Below are 23,362 nucleotides of genomic sequence, written 5' to 3' on the forward strand. Positions count from 1 at the left end.
CATTCCCTCTATGCTCATTGTTCATTCCAGGCTCAGCATTTTTACTGTACATAATTTGTGTATAATTGTGTTGCAGCATGTGCCACTCTGTTATGTAATTGTTTTCTAGTCCATCTCCTATGATAGATCATGGTCTTGTGTGACCTGGTCTGATTTTTTGTTCCTTACACCTACCACAGTACCTGGCACATAATTCGAAGTGTTCAACCTTATTGAAGAATACCCAGCTATCACTTAGGTTCAGTGGTGCTTTAGTCACCCAAGGAGAGTATGTGTTAATTCATCAATCAACATTTTTCTGAGCTTGCTTTAACAAAGTAGCAATATTTTAAACTATTTTGTTGGTTTCCATTATTAGGTACATATCCAGAACCTAGAAAAAATAGAAACTATATTGTTAGTTTTTTTAAAAAAAGAATGCAGTTGATTGGAAAAAAAATTAATTATGTATCTTCTCTCTACCACTCCTTTGTGATTTAGTTAAAATCATTTCTCTGTGCCTTAATTTTTTTAATCTAGCAAATAAAAAGCCTGGATTAATTTGTTGTTATTTTAATTTATTTTACAATGCTTCTTGCTGCACTGTATAGTTGTTTAAGGGAAAACTATTTCAATGTCTTATGAGTTGCATTTTGTATCTTAAAAATTTCAAAATGTTAAAATTTTTCTTTCTACCGTGTTTGACAGAAAGAAGCTTTATTTAGACTTCCAGTTGCTCAGGCCACTTTTAAGCCACTGGCTGACAAATACTTTTGGAAGTAGAATCTCTCTTTCAAATGAGATCTTACAAAAACCTCAACACTTAAGGCAAATGGAGGTTCAAGTTTATTATAAGCTTATTTTAAATTTATTATAAGTCTGTTTTAAAGACACCCAGATTATGTATATATTTTGATTTGGTTGTCCAGTATGAAGAAAATCCTGTTTCACAATTAAGAAGCTGAAATGGTAACTTATTTTAACTACTACAGCAATTTAATTGGAATCTCAGGAAACTTCAGTTAAAACGTTCAAGTAGTTTGCAAATAGGAGAAAACATTTTTTTTTTCCTAAATTTAATCTTAAACAATATCTACCAACTTTGCAGGTATTAGATCTTATAAAAGGCAAGACCTAAATCTTACAATTTAAAATATGTAGTACGATACTATCACAATTTGACATACTATTTCTCTTTTTATTGTAATAGATGCTGTCACGGGGAAGAAAAATGAGTTCTGAATCTTGCATGGTATTTAATTGAGCCAGGTGATATCTTTGAAAATTAAAACTACCTTCTAAAATTTGAATTCGAAATGAACCATTTTTGGGACCTACACCCCACAAGTCCTCTGTCGAATCCTTTTCTTAGAATACAGTTTAAAGGCTATTACTTGAGATAATGATTTTGAGAAAGTGTTACCAATACATTTTAGCCCTTAATATTAGTTCAGTATAAACACTGTACATTTAACATCTTCTAAAAATGATATTTTTCTAAAAAAATGCAAATAGAGACAGAACTCATTTTTCTCCTTAAACCGTTATACCATGTTTTAGGTACTGTTCAAACTACTTGAAATTTGACGATTAATAAGCCTATGAGGCAGGGCTTCTAGATCTTATGGATCATGAAATTAAGGCAGGTAAGAGGTCACAGCTAGTAAGTGATGAGTGGCAGAACCAGGATTTAAATCCAGAGACTCTGGCTCTAGAGTTCATGCTCTTAATCCCTGTACTGCACCACCTGTCACAGTGAAGACCCATGAATTCATTGTGAAGAAAATAGGGTGCTTTGAAGTATATTGAGGTATATGTATGTGTCCATGTATTTTTAATTACTGATATTTTCTAGTTGTTGATGCTTTCTAATATTCCATAATCAAGTGATCAATACATAGATAATTCTATTAAGTATTGGTTAAAGCTTAATATTAAGTACAATAACATATAAAAGTTTAATATTAAGTACAATAACATATAAAAGTAGTTTTTAATAGATAAAAAATTTTAACAAATTAAAATTTCAAATAAATTTCAATTTCCATGTTAATATAGTTTAAGTTTAGAACAAGATATCACTACACATTATGTTGCTGTTCAAAGTATGGTCATCTTATTTAAGAACCAGTTTGGGTAGCATATTCTACTTTAAATTATAAATTAAAATTATGAAATCTGTCTTTAGAATATGTGTATTACCCTAATATAAATACTTAGAGTTTTAATGGGTAGAAATTTGGCACAGTTCAAATATTATTTCTTGAAAATAAAAAGATAGTTAAATAGTTACTAAGCCATCTATAAATTAAAAACGTATGGCCTTTTGTATAAGTAATGAACTGAATTTATTCTTATTTTAAAAACTAATAGAAAAATATCTGTGAAGAACTTATCAAGTAAATGGTAAGTACAAGAAGGTTTTGTGCTTAATAAAAATATTTAAATATTCAAATATTTTAAATATTTTACATATATTTAGAGAAAAAGACTCCAATTAGTACAGTATATAGATTGATAATGAATTAAAATTGATATAATAGGAACATTTAGGTCATCAGCATAGCATATTTATTTTGGATAACTTACAGTATCCTTTTCTGTGATAATTTAAATTAATGATCACTATTTATATATGATAAATATATAAATGCATTTATATATATATTTAAATATATTTATAAATTTATATACCATTGTTTCAAGCTATTCTTTTATTCTCCTATTTCATTATTACAAGTGAATCCCAGAAGACTGTTGACTATACAACTGTTTATTAATGTAATTCTTTGTTCTGCTTCTTACTGGGTGACCCCATTCAAGTCTCTTAATCTCCATGAGTCTTCAGCTGTGAAAAAGGGATATAAATGGTTTCTTGTAGCATCACTGTGATGATTAAATTAATACAGGTAAAGTATCTAGCCTGTGATAGGTGCTCAGAGAAGGTTAGTTTCTTTCCTATCTTAGTTATTTAAGAAATAAGTCATGTTATAGTTATATACGATATTTTCTCAGTATTCTAAGACACAGTTTAACATCTCTAAAAATTCAATGCATCTTACAATCAAGAGTGACTTGTCAAACAGATGTCAAACAGATGGCAGCTGTGAACAGTTGTCAATGCTCATGTGCGTTTGTTTTCTTTTTATGTATATGATATGCAGTAACATCTGATATATGCATACATATGACATACATATGTCTTTTAATTGGTGGCATATCATCTTTCTAGTGGCACATAAATTGACAGCCTGTCTTGTAATTGATGGCACTTTAATTTCAAAGAAATACTGTAAAGAAGAAGAATCTTGTCTTAGACATAATAATAGCACTATTTCTTAGTTTTCATTCTGTTCTTCTTACAGACTTTATGCAGTCGGTGGTCGTGATGGAAGTTCTTGTCTCAAGTCAGTAGAATGTTTTGATCCTCATACTAATAAATGGACACTGTGTGCACAAATGTCAAAAAGGCGAGGGGGAGTTGGAGTAACCACCTGGAACGGACTGCTGTATGCTATTGGAGGACACGATGCTCCCGCATCCAACTTAACTTCCAGACTCTCAGACTGTGTGGAAAGGTAATTTCCTGTGAAGGAAAACATCATCATCATCATCATCATCATCATCATCATCATCATCATCATACAAATATAAGCCTCTGATACTTCCAGACAAATTAATTCTTTATTGAGCATCTACCATATGCAAGGTGGTATGTGGTAGGAGCTTTGTGAATTTTGGGTTATCTGCTCTGGCCATGTCTCAGCCTGTCTCCTAACAGCCTCCTCAGATTCTTCTCTCATCATGTTGCTGCCTACTTAAACTTTATCTTAAATTTGATTATATAATTTATTAATAGAATCATATGACAAGTTTATTGTGGACCTATTTTGTACTGGACACTATATCTAGTAAGAAAAGGAGCTCGGTGAATTTCAGAGAGAATGAATTAGAGGCTGGAAGTTAAGTAAGAAGTGAAAAGGAATAGGACATTTCTAACACATTTTGGTATAAAATGAAAGAATATGAAATATTAAAATAAAAGCCTAATAAGGCTTAAAAGCTTTAATAAGTCATCCAAACTGACCTCATGAAACTCAAGTATGGGGCCAGGTAAAGAACCTAACATCAGTGGGAGATTCGGACATTAGTTCAGGTTCCCATCTGTTGTGTTTAGTCGAGTTCAAGGAATGAAGAAAATTGAATGGATTTAGGAGGTAGAGCCAATAGGAGCACGTATGAATACTCCAAAGCAGAAAGCAGTGAGATTCATTCAGAAAACTGAAAGGCGGCCGCTGTAGTTGGAGAACAGAGTGTGGAGAGAGTGTCAGGAAAGGAGGAAGAATGGGGTGGAGGTATCAGCAGGTCATGTAGAGTCTTGAGACCTTATTAAAGATTTTGGATTTTAAAGTGCAATGGGAAGTTAATGAGAGAGAAAGGGAGAGGGAAGAAGGGGGAGGGAAGGGGAGAGAAAGAGAGAGACTCGAGATTGATATAATAAATATAAATAACTAGAAGAAGAATGAAAAGTGAAACAGAACTTTGTTGATGACAATGAGCAATGAGTGCTTTCTGTGAAATAACAAGCAGAGTTGGCTGGTGTTTTTCAGAAAGCAGGAATGTTACACTTGAATGTCACCTGTACTGGGGAGAAAATATTCAGACTATGCTTGTTACATGTATAATCCAAGAAAGGAATATGGAAGTCTTTATATACTTTGCCCCATAAATTACTGCAGGCTCACTGTAGTATACATCCAATGAAAAGTTGTTCATCGATATAAGAGGTATTAGAAGCAATATAGGTCATCTTAACATGATATAGCTGCTCTTAGATAGACAGCTTTTGGCAGTTCTAGTTAACATCATGAGAAGAACAGAAGGTCCAAAAGTGGACAGCCACATAATTGAGATGAAGTCATCTTACGTAGCTCTTCGCGTATTGATTTCCTCAGATTTTCAGTAGGCAATCTAAAACCTGAAAGCAGTTTTCAGTATTTACATTAACTCTCGAATAGTTTAATTGTTCTGCATCTGCTATGTAAGTTAAATGTTTTCAGGAAGATATTGCTGTTCTCTAAAATATACTCAAATGTACTTTATATAGTGGATAATAAGAAAAAATAGGCTTAAAGAACAAAACTATTTTTACGTAAATTATTGTGAGAACAGTAACAGCTTCAATTCTAAAATTTTCTTTCAGATATGATCCCAAAACAGATGTGTGGACTGCAGTGGCATCTATGAGCATCAGCAGAGATGCCGTGGGTGTCTGTTTACTTGGTGATAAATTATATGCCGTAGGAGGGTACGATGGACAGACTTACCTTAATACAGTGGAGGCCTATGATCCCCAGACAAATGAGTGGACCCAGGTATGGCATTTCATTTTTTATTATTACACTCACTCTGTTTTTGTTAAAACAATTCTTTTGGTAAGACAAATCCTCTCAATTTTGTCTGATATAGAAATATATAGCCTCAACATGGTAAAATCATCTCTTCATTAACTATAAGAAAATGAGGGAATGTTTAATTTTAAAATGTAATTAAAATCCAAAATTACCTTTAAAGTGTAAGCTAATACAACTCAGATAAATTATTATTAGTTGGTCTGCCACCATTTGCTTGCTGGCGATTGATGAAGAGTTATAGTATTGATAGAGCTGATAGGACCACAAGAGGACTACAAAAAAGGGAGAGGAGCCATTTTCCATCTTCCTTTTCGGTCCTTGCATGCAGGACAGCGAGGTCGTGAAAAAAGGACTTGTTGTGCTACCTCCATTTCCTCAGCTTCCAGTCCCTATACCATCTGCAGGGCTTCCAGCCGCACCATGTGGGGACAGAGCATCCAGAGGGACACAGCCTCGGTGGTCCGTAGGAGCTGCTGTGAGGAGGGCCCAGGGAAGAATTTGCTATTTTCAGTAGAAAATAAATGGCAGTTGCTAGCTATGGTGACTGTGTACTTCGGATCTGGGTTTGCTGCACCTTTCTTTATAGTAAGACACCAACTGCTTAAGAAATAATGTTTCACGGATGTTTTAGTTAATCCGTGAAACAGATGTGAAGAGCATTTTAAGAGATGCAGTCCCCTTGAAAAATGGATCAAACTGTTGAACTCAGCATACTAGATACATTTGAAAATAAACTTATGGCATATAAAAAAAGTGAGGGAGAAGAGAAGGTGGAAAATTAGAAACAAAGATAGGAGTCAGAAAATTTGAACCACTTACCCATATATGACCAATAAATTTTAAATACTCAAACCACTGATATTTGGGAGCAGATCAAATGCTTGGTCAGAACCTAATAAAGATGGCAATCCTAAATTACATTAACTAGCAGGGAACTTGACCTGACAAGCTTATTAACAAAAAGAGTTCCAGCTGTGTCTATCTCTGGGCAGGCCCAATACTTCTAGGAATGATCTTTTGAGATCTTTCTTTCCATCATAACCAAGATCAGAATCAGGAATTTTGTGCCCTAATTCAGTATCTGGTACATAAAAGACACTCAGATGTTTAATTGAGCCAAAGTTTTCTTACAAGAAGCAATGGTAAGTACTGCTAAGAAAACAAAACTTATGAGAATCTCCACTGTCATAGAACTTAACTACTTAAGTAAGATCTGCAAATGTAAGGGGAGAACCCACAATGTAGAGTGGGCGATGTGAAGTGTCCCATGGCATAGGCGGTGAATGGTATGGGAAACCAAAGAGAAAAAAGAAAATAGTTGTTGAGAGGGCTTCAGTGAGAAAGAAGTTGGACTTAAGCTAAGCATTAATGAATTGATCCAATTTAAAAAGGTAGAAAGAAAGGGAAAATTGTATGAGAAAACGTGAAAGAAATGTCACTGGAGCAGAATTATGCAGGCTATATTGAGGAAGTGTGGCTGGGTATAAGGATCCATGCTTGAGTAGAGTGAGAGTTCTTACTGGAGAGGAGGGTTGGGGTCAGATGGAGGGGCTGTGAAGGTCAAGCTGCAGAGTTTGGTAATGAGAAGCCAGTGGAGACTTTTAACCAAGAGAGTGATATGATAATAGAATGTTCACGTGGCAGCTGTTGGGGACAGGATACCTTGGGTTAAGGGCAGGAGAAGTGAAGCCTGGATAAAAGGAAAAACATTTAGAAGATTGCTCAGTGGTAAGGCTCGAAGAGTTAAATATATAGATGGATTCAAGAGATGTTACCAAATGCTGTCCTTTTCTTTCTACACTTACTGGGTCAAATTGAGAGGTGCAGCTTCTGAAGAAAACAGCAAAGGAATGATCAGAGAGAGTCTTAGAAGGTAACAGAATAGAGTCTTTAAATAGAAAAAGAGTGTTTCAACATTATAAGAAGGAATGGAGGTAATTTGTCGTTCATGAAGCTTTATAGGGACCTTTGAGAATATTATAGAAGCAGAAGCCATCACACAGTGGAAAAAGTAGAGAATAAAAGTAAATTAGGGAGTTAGAGAGGCATGAAATTTAAAATAATGATAGAAAGTTAATGTTTATCAAGCACATTTTACATACTAGGCTCTGTTCTAAGCACTTTAAATAACTTATTTAATCCTCCCAACAACCCTATTAGGTTAAGTACTATTATTTCCCCACTATATCAGATGAGAAATCTGAGACACATAGAGGTTACGTAGCTGACCCAAGGTCACACGGCAAATAAATGGTGGAGTTAGAATTTGAGCCAAGGATCTTTTTCAAAATAGAGATAGAAATGAGAGCAGAAAGAGTCCAAGGCTGGAGGCAGATGTGAATATGAGTATAGAAAGATACTGAGTTTATAAGAGATAGAAAAAGGGATTTAGATTGTGTGACCTTGATCTTGTTTCTTAAGTAAGCGACTTAAGTAAATGAGATCTCTTGGTGGAGGGAAGAAGGGATAATTTAAGGACTTGAGTTAGAGCTACAGGATTTTATTAGCTATTATGTGATTACCTCCCATCAGCCTTCCCAGAAGTAGTTGTGAATGGTAACCAAGGAGCCCAAAAATAGAGAGAAGACTATCTTCCTCTCTGAGATATGCTTGATTTAGGCCAGTTATAAAGGAAACCTATTACCCAGTATTATTATTACAGATAATTAATACTTTATACTAAATCACTTTGTATCAGAATTAATAATCTATGACCACATAGCTATTTTGTGTGCACGCCACCTCTATTACTATTTTAAAACACCTAAATGTGAACTTAAAACCATGGCATCTGGAAAATAAATGTTTTCCATTCAGTGTTCCATCTAATGGACAAGAGAACATGTCCAAGGAACAAAATGAGATTACAAATTCTTAAGCCACCACCCACACCTCTACCAGCCTTGACTCAAAGCAGGAGGTGACTGCATTGTGTTTAACAAATTCTCTAAGCTAAACTTTCTAGTTGGTTGTCATGACAACATCTACTATTCATAATGTAGAGACTTAGTGTCTTGGGTGTTTTGAGAAAAGCTGGTAATTACAAACAAATGCTTTGATTTAAATGACTTAGAGGTCACTCCTAGAATATTGTAAGTAGATATAATTTTTAAATAGATATTTGTTCAAGGAGATATAACAGTGATCAAAACCACTGAGAATTCTATTACAATTGAAATCTGCTTTGTTCTTAAAATGCGCTCATTGGTCTGGGGGTGGAGGTGTCAACTGATTTGGAAGTCATTTTGATATCATGTGTTTGAGAGAAACACTTTATGACATACCCCCACGTATATAAGTACAAAGACTTTCTTAATACTTTGTATTAGTCATCCTTCCCAAATGCTGTGTTTTGTTTCTCTTAGGTGAAATGCATAGATTCTTACTGTTCTCAGAGTAGTCCTTCTTTAAAAACTATTCTTTTTACACTTTCATTTCCACTATGAATTGCATAGTGTCTAGGGTAGGTTTTAAAAAAAGAACAATAAGTGAAACACAATAAGTGAAAGATTTAAGAGCTGTTCCTTATCCACAATAATATTCCTTCACCTAGCACCCCACACTTCTCTCTGTCATAGAGTTGACTCATCAGATTTGTTTTCACTGCTAGGGAGTCGAATGGATGGCATTTATTATTTAATTACTCTGCTTAAAAGCAGTAGAATGGGTTTAGACTTTTTAGCCATGCACAGAGAAGGCAGTCAATAAATGTGAAGTCACTGGTTCTCTGGAGTAAGCAGATCCCAGGCATGCAGTGTGTTTTGCCTACTCTCTCTGAGATAACATTTCTCATGCAAAGGCCTGTCTAGATAATACTTGGTATTTTCTCCATATTAGTCACCAAGTTGCTTTTAAGTATTCAGCATTTCTTCACATCTATACTGAACATCATTTTGACCAAAATATCATGTTTCATGTAGAACAATTCCTGAGCTATTTAAAAAAAAAAAAAAAAGAACAATTTTTGGTAAAAGATACAAATATTGAATCATTATGCAACTAATATAATGGTATATGGCAATTTTATCTCAATTAATAAAAAAGAAAATCACCTTTAAAGAGAAATGAATAATACATAATCATGTGATATACCCCAAACAATTTGGTCTATGAAAGTTTGACTTTGGGAGGGTTTTGGAGAAGGGACCACGCCAGTGATAGGCCTGGGGCGACAGGGTTTCCAGGCAGCGACTCTTTGCCGACAAGTACAGACTATTTCAGTATTTCACCAACTGATCTATTATTATCAACATTTTTACCTACAAACCTAACACATATATCTTCTTTTTTCTTTTTAGGTCGCTCCACTGTGCCTAGGAAGAGCTGGGGCTTGTGTAGTGACTGTAAAATTATAACATAGTGCTTCGATTTCTAAATGAAGATATCCTCTTTTATGAATTTACTACATTCTACTATCAATGGATACATTTTTAGTAAATTTGCAGTGCCACGTTCCTGGGCACAAAGTGCTCGATCTCAAACTGAAGATGTTAAAACAAGGGAGGGTGAACCAGGATTATACACTTTCATTTCTTAGTAAATCAAAACTACAGGTGGTAGATTAAGAACATACATTCCAAATGTAAAATGAGACAAATGCACTGCTCCTAAACACAGCCTGGTGTTAATTGGGAACTTCATTTCTTAATAATCAAGCACATTTTACTCACATTATCTGTATTTCTCGTATTATGCCAGATAAAACTTCCAACATTTTGCTTTGTAACTTTATCATACATGAGTTGCAGTAATTTGTATTCACTTGTTTGCTTGTTTGTTTAAGTATAACCACTCTTTTAATGACATACTGAAGACTGTTATTTAGTTTTTTCAGAAATAGCTGTATTATATGTGCTTTGGTTGTATATTTTATTTCTAAAATGGGGTTAGTTCCAATGAATACAGAAAAATATTGAGTTAAAACCGTAATGACCAAATGAAAACATGATATGATTTTGGGAGTCTATTTAAATATTCATCCTATTACATCTAGGTTCACCAAGAACTAAATGTTATGATATTTTCAAATTGGAATTGAAACATGATGTTTTTCATTAAATTTAAGATATGCAAATTTATGTAGAGGAAATAAATGTTATATACCCTGTAATGTTCTTTCATCCAACTAGTGTATAATTATATGGATTTATTGTCTTTTATAAAAGATATTTTAATTTTGTCTTTTGATATTGACAAAAACTGGTTGGATATTCTGATGTTCTCAACTGTTATTTGCCTCCCCTGCCTTGTTTCTTATGTTTTACCACAGTTAGTAACCCTTCGTGCTTCTTTGTAATCAAACAGTTTGTGGGGGGGGGAATGGGCTTACTGAATGTTTGAAAAATAAGTTTAAAGTGTTTATTACCCAAAGTTTTGTACATTTGTAAACTCTAATTACATCTGTGAATGTTAATACTCAAAGTGAATTGTTTATTGTTTGAAAAAACACACTGAGTGGTAATATTTTATGAAAAATTCCTTAAGGTATAACTCATTAACTTATATCAAGATAAAATGAGTATAAACTAAATGCCCATCTTTTAAAATACAGTGTTATAGTTAGTATATTTTTACCTTTTATATAAGATAACCTTTATTTTAGTTACTTTCTTTAAAAATTAGAGAAAACATTTTCTTGAGCTAATTTTGAATGCTGATGAAATGTTTCTACATTGTTTCTATTTTGGAAATCAAAAAACTGAGTACTGCTATTCCGAAAACAACAAATCCTGTAGTTATTTTACCAGTGTGGGTGCTAAGAAAATAATAGTGATAGTAACAAATACAATAATATTTCATATATTCATTATATTATATTTATGAATTCAATTACATTCCTAACAAGGAGAGATCAGCTCTAGACTATATATATTTAAGAAAGTGGCGAGAAGAGGAAAAGGTATAAGAAACAAAAGAAAAAAGTCTAAAGTGGAAACGTTCAGTACATCATCCCTTGTGAAGGTTTAGACCTGTCATTTAAAAGGAAGTACTTATCCTTGTGATCAGTCCTTCGAATGCTCATCTGCCATCTGGTTCCCTGTGCCCACAGGGGAGCCAGACTCATGTTAAAGTGAAGGAACTGATTCTCTCTGAGGACTTTCCTTTCTTTTGTGTGGGATTCATTAGAACAGTCTCTTTGATTTTCCCCCACTAGAAGGCCTCTCTAATGCAGTTTTGCAGTCAGTGGGACCTGTTTTCCTGGATACTAGTAAAGTATATCAGTTCTAATGACAAAGCATTTGCCAAAACATTTATTCTTTTCCTTGTCTGAGGTCTTATAAATCTAGAGGAAAATATGATTCTTCCTTGTATCCATCATCCAACATTGCTGCCTTGACTTTTACTCTTAGTCTCTCCATTGAGATGTCTAATTGTTTTTTATTTTAACCCCAAATAATGATCACCTTATGAAAAATAATATTTGCTAATAATTATTGAATGCTTATTATGAACCAGGAACCAAGTTTTTGCATGCATGAATGCACTTAATCCTCACAACAACCTTAATGAGGTTAGTTCTATTATTGTTATTCTTTTTTACAGAGGAGGAAACTGGGACACAGAGAGGTTAACCCTAAGATTAAACATGGCAAGTAAGTGGAAGAGCAGGGATTCTGACTCAGGCATTCTGGCTCAGGAGTCCACACTTATTCCTATTTCTAGGTAGAAAAAGAGAGCTTCATTTTATGTGGGGAATCATTGAGTCAGGAGAAAAATAAAGGTTTATGCTTTTTAGAAGTAAATTTATTCCAGTCACACTCCTATTAGAAAATTTTGGTTTCTCAGTATTGGAGGAAATTTTGCCTAAATCGCTTATGGAATTTTATATACATTTTGCTTTTAAAAAGTAAATGTAAGAAACAGGATGTAATTTCCAAGTTTTATAAATATTCGATAAATGTTATGGTATTTTGGATGACTGAACCATAACCAAATTTATTCATCAAAAGTAAGCTTTGTTGCCAACAAATTAGATAATCTACATGAAATGAACAAATTTCTAGAAACAAGTGAATTACCAAAACTGACTCAAGGAAAAATTTTCAAAATCTAAGCATATATATAACAAGAGATTGAATCAAGAACCACAAACCTTTTAACACAGAAAGTACAGAACCAGATGGATTCGCCGTAATTTCTACCAAACATTTTAAGATGAATTAACATCAGTGCTTCTTACACTCTTCCTCCCAAAAAGGAGAGAACACTTCCTAATTCATTCTATAAGGCCAGAAGTATCTTGATATCAAAATTAGACAAAGACAGATTATACAACATGCAAAGTAAAATTTATTTAAGACTACAGGATAGTTCAACATACAAAAATCAATCTGTCTAATATACCACAAACAGAATGAAGGGAGCAACAGGTAGAAGAAACTAGAAAAGTGACATGAAAATAAAGCTATTATTAGAAAAACAGAATAAAGAAGAAAATAAATATGATCATCTCAATTGATAGGAAAAAGCATTTGATAAAATCTAACATCCTTTTATGGTAAAAATACTTAGCAAACTAAGAAAGGAATAGAATTTCTTCAACCTATTAAAAAGCATTCATGAAAATCCACAGTTAACAACATACTAAGCACTGAGAGATTGAAAGCTTTCTCTCTAAGATTAGAAAAATGACCACTTTAACCAGTGCTGGTCAACATTGTACCAGAAGTTCTAGCTAGAGCAATTAGGCAAAAAAAAGAGAAAGGGAATCCAGTTAAAAAGGAAGAAGTAAAACTCTCTTTATTGGCCGCTACACAATCCTACAAAAAATTTTAAACTATCTCCTTCCCCCCAAAAAATACCTATTAGAGCTAATAAACAAAATCAGGAATGTTGCAGAATACAAGAGCAAGGCACAAATGTTGACTGATTTGTATACACTGGCAAAAAAAAATTGAGAAAAATTAAGAAAACTATTTCCAATAACATCAAAAATAATAAAATAATGAAAATAAATTTAACCAAGGTGGTTCAAGGCTTGTATACTGAAAAGTTCAAAACATTGCTGAAAGAAATTAAAGACCTGCAGAAATGGAAAAGCTGACCCTAAAATTCATATAGAATTGCAAAGAACCCAAAAGAGCCAAGAAAAATCTTAAAAAAAGAACGGAGTTGGAAGAGTCACATTTCCTGATTTCAAAGTTTGTTACAAAGCTACAGTAATCAAAACAGTGTACCGCTGTAAGGATAAACATATAGGCCAATAACATAAAACAGAAAATCCAGAAATAAACTATGGGCAGTACACCATGGTCAGTTGATTTTCGACATGGGTGCCAAGGCCATTCAATGGAGAAGAAGACTAGTCTCTTGAGCAAATAGTATTGAATAACTGGGAGGAAGAGAGAATGGGGAATGACTGCTTAAATGAGGAAGGAATTTCCTTTCAGGGTGATGAAAATTTTCCGGAACTAATTAGTGATAATGGTTACACAACATGGCGAAGGTACTAAATGTCACTTACGGATATTTAAAACAATAAAGAGCTTTATTAGGTGCATTACAAATTGTTATTTAAATGTCATAACAATCAGCATCGATAGATGTCACTAGGATTTAAACTCTGCATTTACATTCATCCCAAAGATAATTTTTAAAATATAATTTGCAAGTAAATGAATTTAAAAATCTGACAGGCTCTTTAGATCTTAATTCTAGTCTAAGAAAGTGATAAATAATGACAAACATAAGGGGAAAGTTTGATTGGGAGCTCTTCCCCAGACTCTGGTGCACGATATGTATTCCATAGATGTTTGTCGAAAGTCAAGATACATTATTTTTTCATAAATTCTGCATCATGTTTGGAATTGTTGGCAATAAGTCTTAGGAACAAATATTTAGTAAAATGACATATAATTTTGCTCTATGACTAAATTATAAATTTCCATGAGATATTTTTATTTTTTAATTGGTGTAAAAATATCAAATACCATGAAAGTTAATTTTTTATCCTCTGGATCTCAGATACTTTATAAGAATGCACCAGCCCCCTCGTCGGAGACTGCCCTTACTTGTAAGGCCTAAGAAAGAATATTTATTTTGTATCTACTCCTGGGCCTGAGCAACTCTGACACCTTGTGAATCTCTTGAAAAATGCAGCATTGGTTGATACGGGTATTAGCATCATGACAAGCCTTGACCGCCACCCTGTTTTCCCTCAGCCCTGGGTAATTATGTCCTTTGGGCTAATGAAATACATTTAGAGAGTGAAGCCAGGGAAGCTTTGGAACCATATTCTGTGTCCTCGGTCTTTGCCTGGCTGAAAGTGGTTCCATTTGATGACATTTCTTTGTGGATAATAAACAATTATATTTAATTGATGTATTTTAAATAGTTTTATATTAGATAATGAATATTACCTGTATAATGTTTGTGCCTTAAAAATAACTACTACAAGTTGGGAAGGCAAACACTGACTGAATGCCCACTGGTCATGCCGTGAGTGGTGGCGTGCCCAAGGTATTAAAGCTATTGTGACTGCACTATGTTTTAGGACTAGTCAGCTAGTTACATATTTCTGAATGAATTCTACTCAGAACAAGTGTCACTTTTTAGGTTAGTAAAAACATTCTACTTGAAATTAAGAAGGAGAATCAACTAAATTTTAAAAATAGTTTCCTTTAAAGTTATGTATCTTCATAAATCTACATGATAAACTGAGCAGTTCAAAAGCGATATAAATGAGTGAATTCTGTGGAAGGAAAGAAGACCTTGCTTAATCTTCAGTGGAACAAAGAAGTTAGAAGCGAGAAGTTTGAAGTCATTCAAAGAGCTGTCTCTATGTCAGTGACAAGAATAGCTGTGCTGTGTGAGAACTTCAGAGAAAGAAAATACTGGGTAATAAGTCTGATAAAAGCTGACCTACTTATCTGATTCTGTATCAGAAACTCAGTAGCGAAGCTGCAGAGAAGGGCTGGGGGATTGAGTTACTCTGAAAATTCATGTAGCGTAAACTTTCTGATCAATAAGATATTGAGCAAAACTGTAGAGAGACTAAAATCTTACGTGATAATAGATCATAAAACAAAAAAAAACGGGCAAAGAATGTTAGTTTCTTCAGGGCATGTACTGGGGTATATTTCTGTATCCCCTGAAGCACTTAGCATTTTACCTACTGTTGTTACACCTTTACATAAATAGGCTCTTGCTAATTACTGGTTGAATATAAAAATGAAATAAACTTGGTCTCTAAGTCACCTCAAAGGTATTGGAATGCAAGTTTATAGTATCACAGATTCTGAAGCAGAGGGAGGAGAATCCCAGAGGTTTCTTTTTCACATACTGGTGTGTGTGTGGCGGGAGGGCAGGTAATGAAATTAGGAGAGGGCTGTAAAACATGAGCGTGGAAGTGGGAAAGCCAGAGGATGTTCAAGAAGTGAGGAAGCTGAAGCAGCATCAGATACGTAGAGAGGAAGGAGGGAAATGTCAGCTAATTTACTGTTGTATTCAAATTAAGGAAAACAGTTGTCTCTTCTATCTGTACATGACAAAATAATATGGAGAAGTGCCAGATGGTCAAAACTGCCAGAGATGCAATCTGCAGGCAGGCCTGCATATACCATCTGCCTGCTCTTCCCTTTTGACCTTATTTAAGTAGCAATATGGACTACTGACAGCTAAAGTATATTACCAAAATGGTCTATTTTCTCTTCCTCCAGCAACATTACAACAAATTTTCAAATGTCATGGGCATGCTACCCAATATTTGGGTGGTAGGGAAATTTTATAGTAATTTATGTTACTGAAATCCTTCATAGTACGAAATAGTCATTGCTTACTAGACTTAGTGTGATCACATTGTAAGGTATATAAATATTGAATCACCTTATTGTATACCAACTATACTTAAATAAAAAAAAACCTAAAGAAATAGTCATTACAAAGATTGTGCTAGATGATTGCTCAGGTCCCTTTCAGCTCCAGGATTCAACAGTGTAGGTCAAATATCATCTGACCATCTCTTGATGTTCATACCTGTCAGATACAACATTTTGGGATATCCCAGAGTACTATAGGAGTTATCACCCCATTTCTTGCACCACCTAGTCCCATGATTCTATACCTCAGCATCACATTAGGATTACATAAAGAACTCTAAAAATATCTAAATTGCTGGACTCTACCCCAGATATGACATTTCAGGATGTCAGTCCCCATCAGAACCCAGGTGAACCTAATGTGCAGCCACAGCAGAGAATCATTACCTCGGCCAACCTCACACAATGGTGGCTTTTGCTCCCCTCAGATTGTCACTGATAGACCAAGTTCAAATTGAGGCCCTCTTGTTTGCTATAGTCTGAGTGTTTGGGCCCAGCCAAATTCATTTGTTGAAATTCTATCCTCCCAAAGTTATGGTGTTAGTAGGTGGGCCTTTTGAAAGTGTTCATGTTGTGATGGTAAACCTTTCATGAATGTTAGTGTCCTTTAAAAGAGGCTTCAGAGAGATCCCTATCCCCTGCCACCATGTGAGGATACACTGAGAAGTCTGTGACTCGAAGAGGGCCCTCACTGGACCGTGCTGGCACCCTGACCTCAGACTTCCAGTCTTCGGAACTGTGAGCAATGAATTTCTGCTGTTTATAAGCCACACAGTCTGTGATGTTTTGTTATAGTAGCTGAACAGATTAAGAGGGCTATGCTATGCCAAAAGCAAACTTTTCAAGCGCCCACAAGCACTTTTAAGAGAGCCATTTATTCACATAATTATGAGATTGCAAATCATTATCTGTTCAAGTTCCCTGAGGACCTCTGTGGGATAATACTTTCCTAGCTTTATTTAGCATGCACAAGATATATATTTTAAAATAACATACTATTCAGAAGGTTTCACTAATTTAGGTGAGCTTTTCCCAAATTATACCAAATCAGTGAGGCTGTACAGTATTATTGCAGAAGAAATGGAATGTCTTCAACAAAGTTATTTAAGAAGATATTTGTGATGGTCTAAAATGAAAAGTAGTTTTTAAAATCATGGACAAGATAAGTAATAAATGAGCTAGATTATGAACATAAGATAATTCAGAGGAAAAAATATGATAAAAACAGTGAGATTCCCTTCAATGGTCAGTGCACCCCAAATAATAAGATTTACAGACCACATATTAAACTGATTATGGATAAGAACACATTTTCAGAAATTAGTTCAGTTTATTCTAGTAAACATTTGCTAAGTACCTATAAGGTACAAGTTAAAGAATGCAATAATTTTATTAACTGACTGCTTAATATGACACTATAGTACTTTCCTCCTACATGTTTTAGTTTCCTACTTATTGATCACTGTTTCATGTGGTAACAGTTTTCTCATATTTTCCATAGAGAATGGAAAGGTAGAAGGGGAATTCACTTTGCTTTGGTATGATTGATCATAGTTTTTTTTTTTATCATTGATAGTTTAGAAAACCCTTTTTTGGCTTCACACTAACTATTGGTAATGTCATGTAAATTTTTGGGATTACAGAAAACGAATGTCAATTTCTTTAATACATGAGCTATTTCTTCTCTACTTTCCCCTACTTCTGTGCTTCCTTTACTTTTAGTATATATTTCCATTATGACACAATCACTAATCCTACACCTCATGTCATGACCTATGCCAGGAGAGCCTGCGATAACTTAATTATACATGAAAATGATGAACTGAAAATTGACCATGATTTTGACAATTAGCAGTTAACAAAGTAGAAGCAGTTGTGTCTTGATAAATGTTTAACACTGGACTCTGTGGGGGGAAAAAAAATCTCTGATTTGTAGCATTTACCAAATTCAATGGTGTAAACACTTCCACCAGGTAACAATTTCAAGCTACCAACATGACATCACTAAATGCAAATTTGGGAAGACAGATGCACAATCAGCTCTCATGAGCCAGTGCTGTTGGGCTCCAGCGAACCACTGAGAAGGGGGAATAAGAGCCAGAATGCCTTGGGTTGAGTAAAAAAATGCGGAGGTGAATGATTGGAGTACTTTTCTCAGAGAAAAATTAGGAATCCTAAGTGAGGTCTAATGGGGCTGTGATTTTGTTGATTCACATCACGAAAAGAATAATTTTATTTTATTTCTTTTTAAAGCACTTGAAAAGCAGTTTAATTTCTTTTTCCTAGTTCCAAAAGCTTTTCATCAGCCCCAAAAGCAAAGTTATAGCCATTAAGCAGTTTCTCCCCATTCCCCATTCCGCCAGCTCCTGGCAACCATAAATCTGCATTCTATCTCCATGGATTTACCTATTCTGGACTATTTCATATCAATAGAATCATACTATTTGTGACTTTATGACAGGCTTCTTTTACTTAGAATATTTTCACGATCCATCCATGTTGTAGCATATAATGTGTCACACTTTATTCCCTTCTATGGCTAAATAATATTCCACTGTGTGTTTATACCACAATTGGTTTGTCCATTCATGGACATTTGGATTGTTTCCACCTTTTGGCTAGTGTGAATAGTGTTGTTATAAACATACATGTACAATGTTTGAGTGCCTTTTTAATTCTTTGGGATATATACCTAGGAATAGAGTTACCAGGTCATTTGGTAATGTTTATATTTAGCTTTTGAGGAACTGCCAAACTGTTTCCAAAGCAACAGTCATTTCACATTCCTGTGCATAGGTTTTTTAAGAGAAACAGCTATTCACTTTCAGAAATAAAACAGGCTTCCCATCTGCTTCATTGGATTTGGCATACTCTAGAATAAATTGATGGTTCTCTGGCTGTATACCACAAAGTTTTTTAAAATATGAAAGGAAGAACGAGAAAGGGAGGGAGAGGGTTGGGGAAGAGAGTAAGAAGGAAGGAAGGAAAAGAAGAAAGGAAGGAAGAAAGAAAAGACAGAGCCAGGCTCTTTCTCAAGAAATTCTGTTTCAATAAATCTGGGTTGAGCCTATGCCACCTCAGGTGACCCCCAAATAATTTTAATAGCAGCCAAGTTTGAGAACTACTCTATATGAACTCAAAGAAAATAATGCAAAATCTTTCCTCTTGAGAATAGGAATCATTAAACTGTAATGGATCCAGAACTAATTTTAATTTCTTAATTTCTTAATTTCCTTGGCTATTTGATTTATAGTCATGTATCATGTACTTAGAATTATACTTGGCACAGAATTGGACAAATTTAATCAGCTTAATGTTGAATATTCAATTTTATTTTAAGCTTAAAATTAATGATATGTAATAGCAGATAATTTTTAAGTGACAATATTTTTAGCTACTGATACTAGTTAGGAAACTAAAGGGAAATGTCTTCCACTTAGTTTCCCCTGACCACATATACTATCTTTCCCCAGTTATTGCTACGATTATTAGACTTTCTTTCTCTATAATTTTGATAGAAAATTAATTATTTCCTCGTAGCCATCATTTTAAAATCTGGAAATCTAAACGATAAATTGGAGGCAAAAATATAAGCTCAAATATTGGCATTTACTGGAAATATAGAGTGCAATAAAAAAAATCATATATTTTTAAAACCTGAATTCTACCTAAATTTCCTAGTTCCTTTATCAGTATTTTGTGTTAAAGGTCATTAATTTTCATCACTAATCCCATGCTATCCCTCTTTCTCTTCACTTTGGAAACTCAACTCTCTCTCTCTCTCTTGAAAAACATTTTTCTGATGTTATAGCAAGTTATGTTATTCATTTTTTCCGGTAGCCTTTTGACAAGCTTCATGAAGTCCTTCCTGGCTTTTATAGTAGATTCTGATAAGAAAGGAGTTTTCATGATGTGATACTTATTCAAATAAATTATGTTTCTGAAGGTTGCTAAACAGATGTTTATTTATACTTAAACAATCAATTTTAAGATGTACAGCTGTAAAAAAATAATAGCTCTGTGCACTCTAGAATTACCCCCTTCCGCAGGTTGTATAATGGCTTGACTAACTCTTCAATGAATCTCTCCCAAACAAGTGCACACCAGATCCTTTCCCAGATGGACAGGCTTAATTGTGTTCCTTATTCTTAAATTTTAGAATGAGAAAGTGGATTTCTCTTCTTTCCCAAAATTTATTTTACGAAAGACTTTGTATTCAGGCATCTCCAAAAAATTACAAATATTTCCAGAAGACAACCACGAATAAAATATATTAATTTTTAAGCTCCATTAAAGACAAGGGAAGCTGATAATTATCACTACAATGGCAGTATATTAAAATATATAAATGTATCAAATTAACATAGACATTATGCCTTCTTATATGTCAAATATATTTCAATTAAAAAAAATGTAAGAGGGTATATGAATACCCTAATGAGCACCCTAATAAATGTGTTATATTTATTATTTGACCTAAATAAATGTGTTAAATACACAAACACACCATAATTATAAACACATAGTAAAACTGGCATACACAGGGACAAAAACTAGAAAGAAATATAAAGATTAATATATTTTGATAATGGGATTTTCTGTTTTCTTTCTTCAATCTTTCTTTTTAAGTAATTTAATTTTCCCTAAAATGAAATTAGGTAGGTATTATTATTTCCATTTTAGACTTGTGTGCACAGATTCAGAGGAGGAAATTTGCCCAAGGTCAAAGATTGCTATGAATGGAGTTTAAACTGGGAGTTTATGACTGAATGCAATTCATTATTTATATCATGCAGTCTTTAAGAGAGTCATATTTTACAGTAGAAAAGCATTTAAATATATAAACACGTATAAGGCAATGCACAAAAATAAAATTGTTTGAAAAATCCAAATAAGGTGCTAAATATTCATAAAGGTTAAATGTACAATGGCCATTACTTACCAGGTTTGTTTGGATACTAGGTTATTGAGAATAATTATATATTCCAGACCTGAAAAATTTCTCAGCCAATTTCTTCACACACACCCACCTCCCCACTCTTTAATTCTCCATCCCCGACTTCCACCCCTGACCTATGGATGTTGCACAGCTCAGGGCATGAGCCCAGGACCTGGCATCCTCTGGGGACTGGCACACTCAGGGTATGGTCTGTTGCTCCACCTGGGGCTTGAATCCAGGACCTTCTGCATGTAAAGCAGATATGCTAACCACTACACTATGGAGCCACCCAGCCAATTTCTTGAAAACATTAAATCGATCATATATATTATTATGTATTCTTCATATGTGAGGTAAAAGTGAATGTTAAAAATGAAAAGATAACAGCACAATTTTACAATACAATAAAAAAGATATCAATGGGTAAACTATGTCATTAAGTTCTAGCTAACCGATGTTCAGTCTTGCCAAGAAAAGGAAATAAAGACCATGCAGATTGGAGACAATGAAATAGATCTATTTGCAGACGTCATAATATTGAATATAGAAAATTCCAAAGAATCCACTAAAAACTTATAAATGAGTTGAACAAGTTTATAAGATGTTAAGATCAATATACAAAAATCAATTTCATTTCTCCACACTAGGAATAACCCAGAAGTACAAAAATTAAAATTCCGTGAAGAGCATCAAAAATAAAATACCAAAGAATAAGTTTAAAGAAATAAGTAAAAGGTTTGCACACTGAAAGTTACAAAATTTATTTAAAGAAGAAAATAAATGTAAATATACACTACATTCCGGAAAGAGACTTCCTCCTTGCCTCTCTCCCCCAGGTTTAGGTGGAAGGTATTCATTCAGTCTCTCACCTTTAAGTATGGTGTTAGCTCTGTTTTTTTTTTTTTTTTTTTTTTTTGTAGATGATCATAATTTGAGATTACTTTCCATTCCTAGCTTTTTATCATTAATGGATGTTGAATTTTTAGGGGTATGGGATTTTGTCAAGTGCTTTTTCTGTTTCTATTAACATGATCAGAAATTTTTTGATCCATCATTCTATGCCACTCAAACTAGTTCTTAAGAGCTCATTTTTCCAGCACACTTTTTTTAACCGGCTCATTTAGTTGGCCTACTAGGCCTTGGAATAAACTCTCTCTCACATTTCATCTTTTCTAGCCCAGAAACTGGAAGATGGAGAGGGGAAGAAAGGCAGAGTGACAGGGAGAGAGGGAGAGAGATATGACTCCTGGGCTCATCCGAGCCCTCTATATAGAGCCCGTGTAAGAGTATTTGCCCCATGAGCTAATTCGCGACTCGTATTAACATTCAGGTCCTTTCTCTTCCCCAACTTCTCTGCTTCTCTGGCCACCACCGGTTTTTTGGTAGCTGGGGCCTAGCATTTACGCAGGCGCCTTTAAGTCTCACGTCTTATCCAATCAGAGCCCAATAGGAAGCAAAGGCGCCGCAAGGAACGCAAAGCGCAACTTCTTTGGACCTTGCTTCTCTTGCGTCACGTGATTCCAGCCCACGCCTCCCGCCCCCCACCCCACCTTGAAAGGCACCGCCTTTCAGCTGGTGCTCGCTCATTGGTCACTGCTCGCGTGGTCTCCTGGGTGACGGGAACGCGGTAGCTTTTTTGGAAGAGACCAGGTGCGCTTGCGCACTTGCTAGATCGCGCCGCCGCTGCAGCTTTGAGATGAAGGTAAGTAACTTATAAACCTCCGGGCGAGCTGGAAGGCTGGACCACTATCCCTTTCCAGCCCACCGAGCGTCGCTTTGAGGATTGGGACATGTGACCCCCCCTTCCTCCTTCCCAGTGCCTAGAGTGGGGAAGGGAGAGGGGTGACCAAGGAGGGGGAGAATGGGGACAAAGTTGAAAGCTGGGAGAAAGAAAATAGAGAAAGCAGAGAGAGAGGCCCCTCATTTCTGGGATCGCGACGGGGGTTGAAGCGGTGCGGGAAGACGGAACCCCCCCACGGCCGGAAATAAGCGGACTGGAACTGAAAAGACCCCGAACTTCGCAAGGCGGAGGGAACGGGTTGTGTGACTGCGTTTGCAGGATCGCGGTGAAGTTGACTTGCCACGAGCTGACGCCTTTTTACACCGAAACCCCTGGCAAGCCGTGCAACTGCCCAGCGCCCTAAAAAGTGAAAAGCCTCTGAAAGAATGATCTGTAATTGTATTGCCCGTGATTGGTCATCTAGTGGCGACTG

The 23,362-nt window shown here is 34.9% G+C and overlaps 2 protein-coding genes and 1 pseudogene across 2 annotated transcripts in view; all 3 read left to right on the plus strand.

The window, feature by feature from the left end:
* The window catches only part of KLHL5 (kelch like family member 5), a 57,175-nt gene extending 46,361 nt beyond the window's left edge, over positions 1–10,814 (plus strand). Inside the window, exons 10-12 of the mRNA XM_023533969.1 lie at positions 3,345–3,557; positions 5,183–5,354; positions 9,692–10,814. Coding sequence (XP_023389737.1) covers positions 3,345–3,557; positions 5,183–5,354; positions 9,692–9,748 — 442 coding nt within the window. The 3' untranslated portion in view covers positions 9,749–10,814. The remainder of the gene's footprint in view (positions 1–3,344; positions 3,558–5,182; positions 5,355–9,691) is intronic.
* Positions 5,365–9,359, plus strand: LOC111743869 (annotated as a pseudogene).
* Positions 10,815–22,739: 11,925 nt separating the features above from the next.
* The window catches only part of WDR19 (WD repeat domain 19), a 69,483-nt gene continuing 68,860 nt past the window's right edge, over positions 22,740–23,362 (plus strand). Inside the window, exon 1 of the mRNA XM_011365760.2 lies at positions 22,740–22,851. Within this exon, the coding sequence (XP_011364062.1) occupies positions 22,846–22,851 (6 nt within the window). The 5' untranslated portion in view covers positions 22,740–22,845. The remainder of the gene's footprint in view (positions 22,852–23,362) is intronic.

The sequence above is a fragment of the Pteropus vampyrus genome, unplaced genomic scaffold (genome assembly GCF_000151845.1).
Source record: "Pteropus vampyrus isolate Shadow unplaced genomic scaffold, Pvam_2.0 Scaffold5, whole genome shotgun sequence".
In the NCBI taxonomy this organism is placed as follows: domain Eukaryota; kingdom Metazoa; phylum Chordata; class Mammalia; order Chiroptera; family Pteropodidae; genus Pteropus; species Pteropus vampyrus.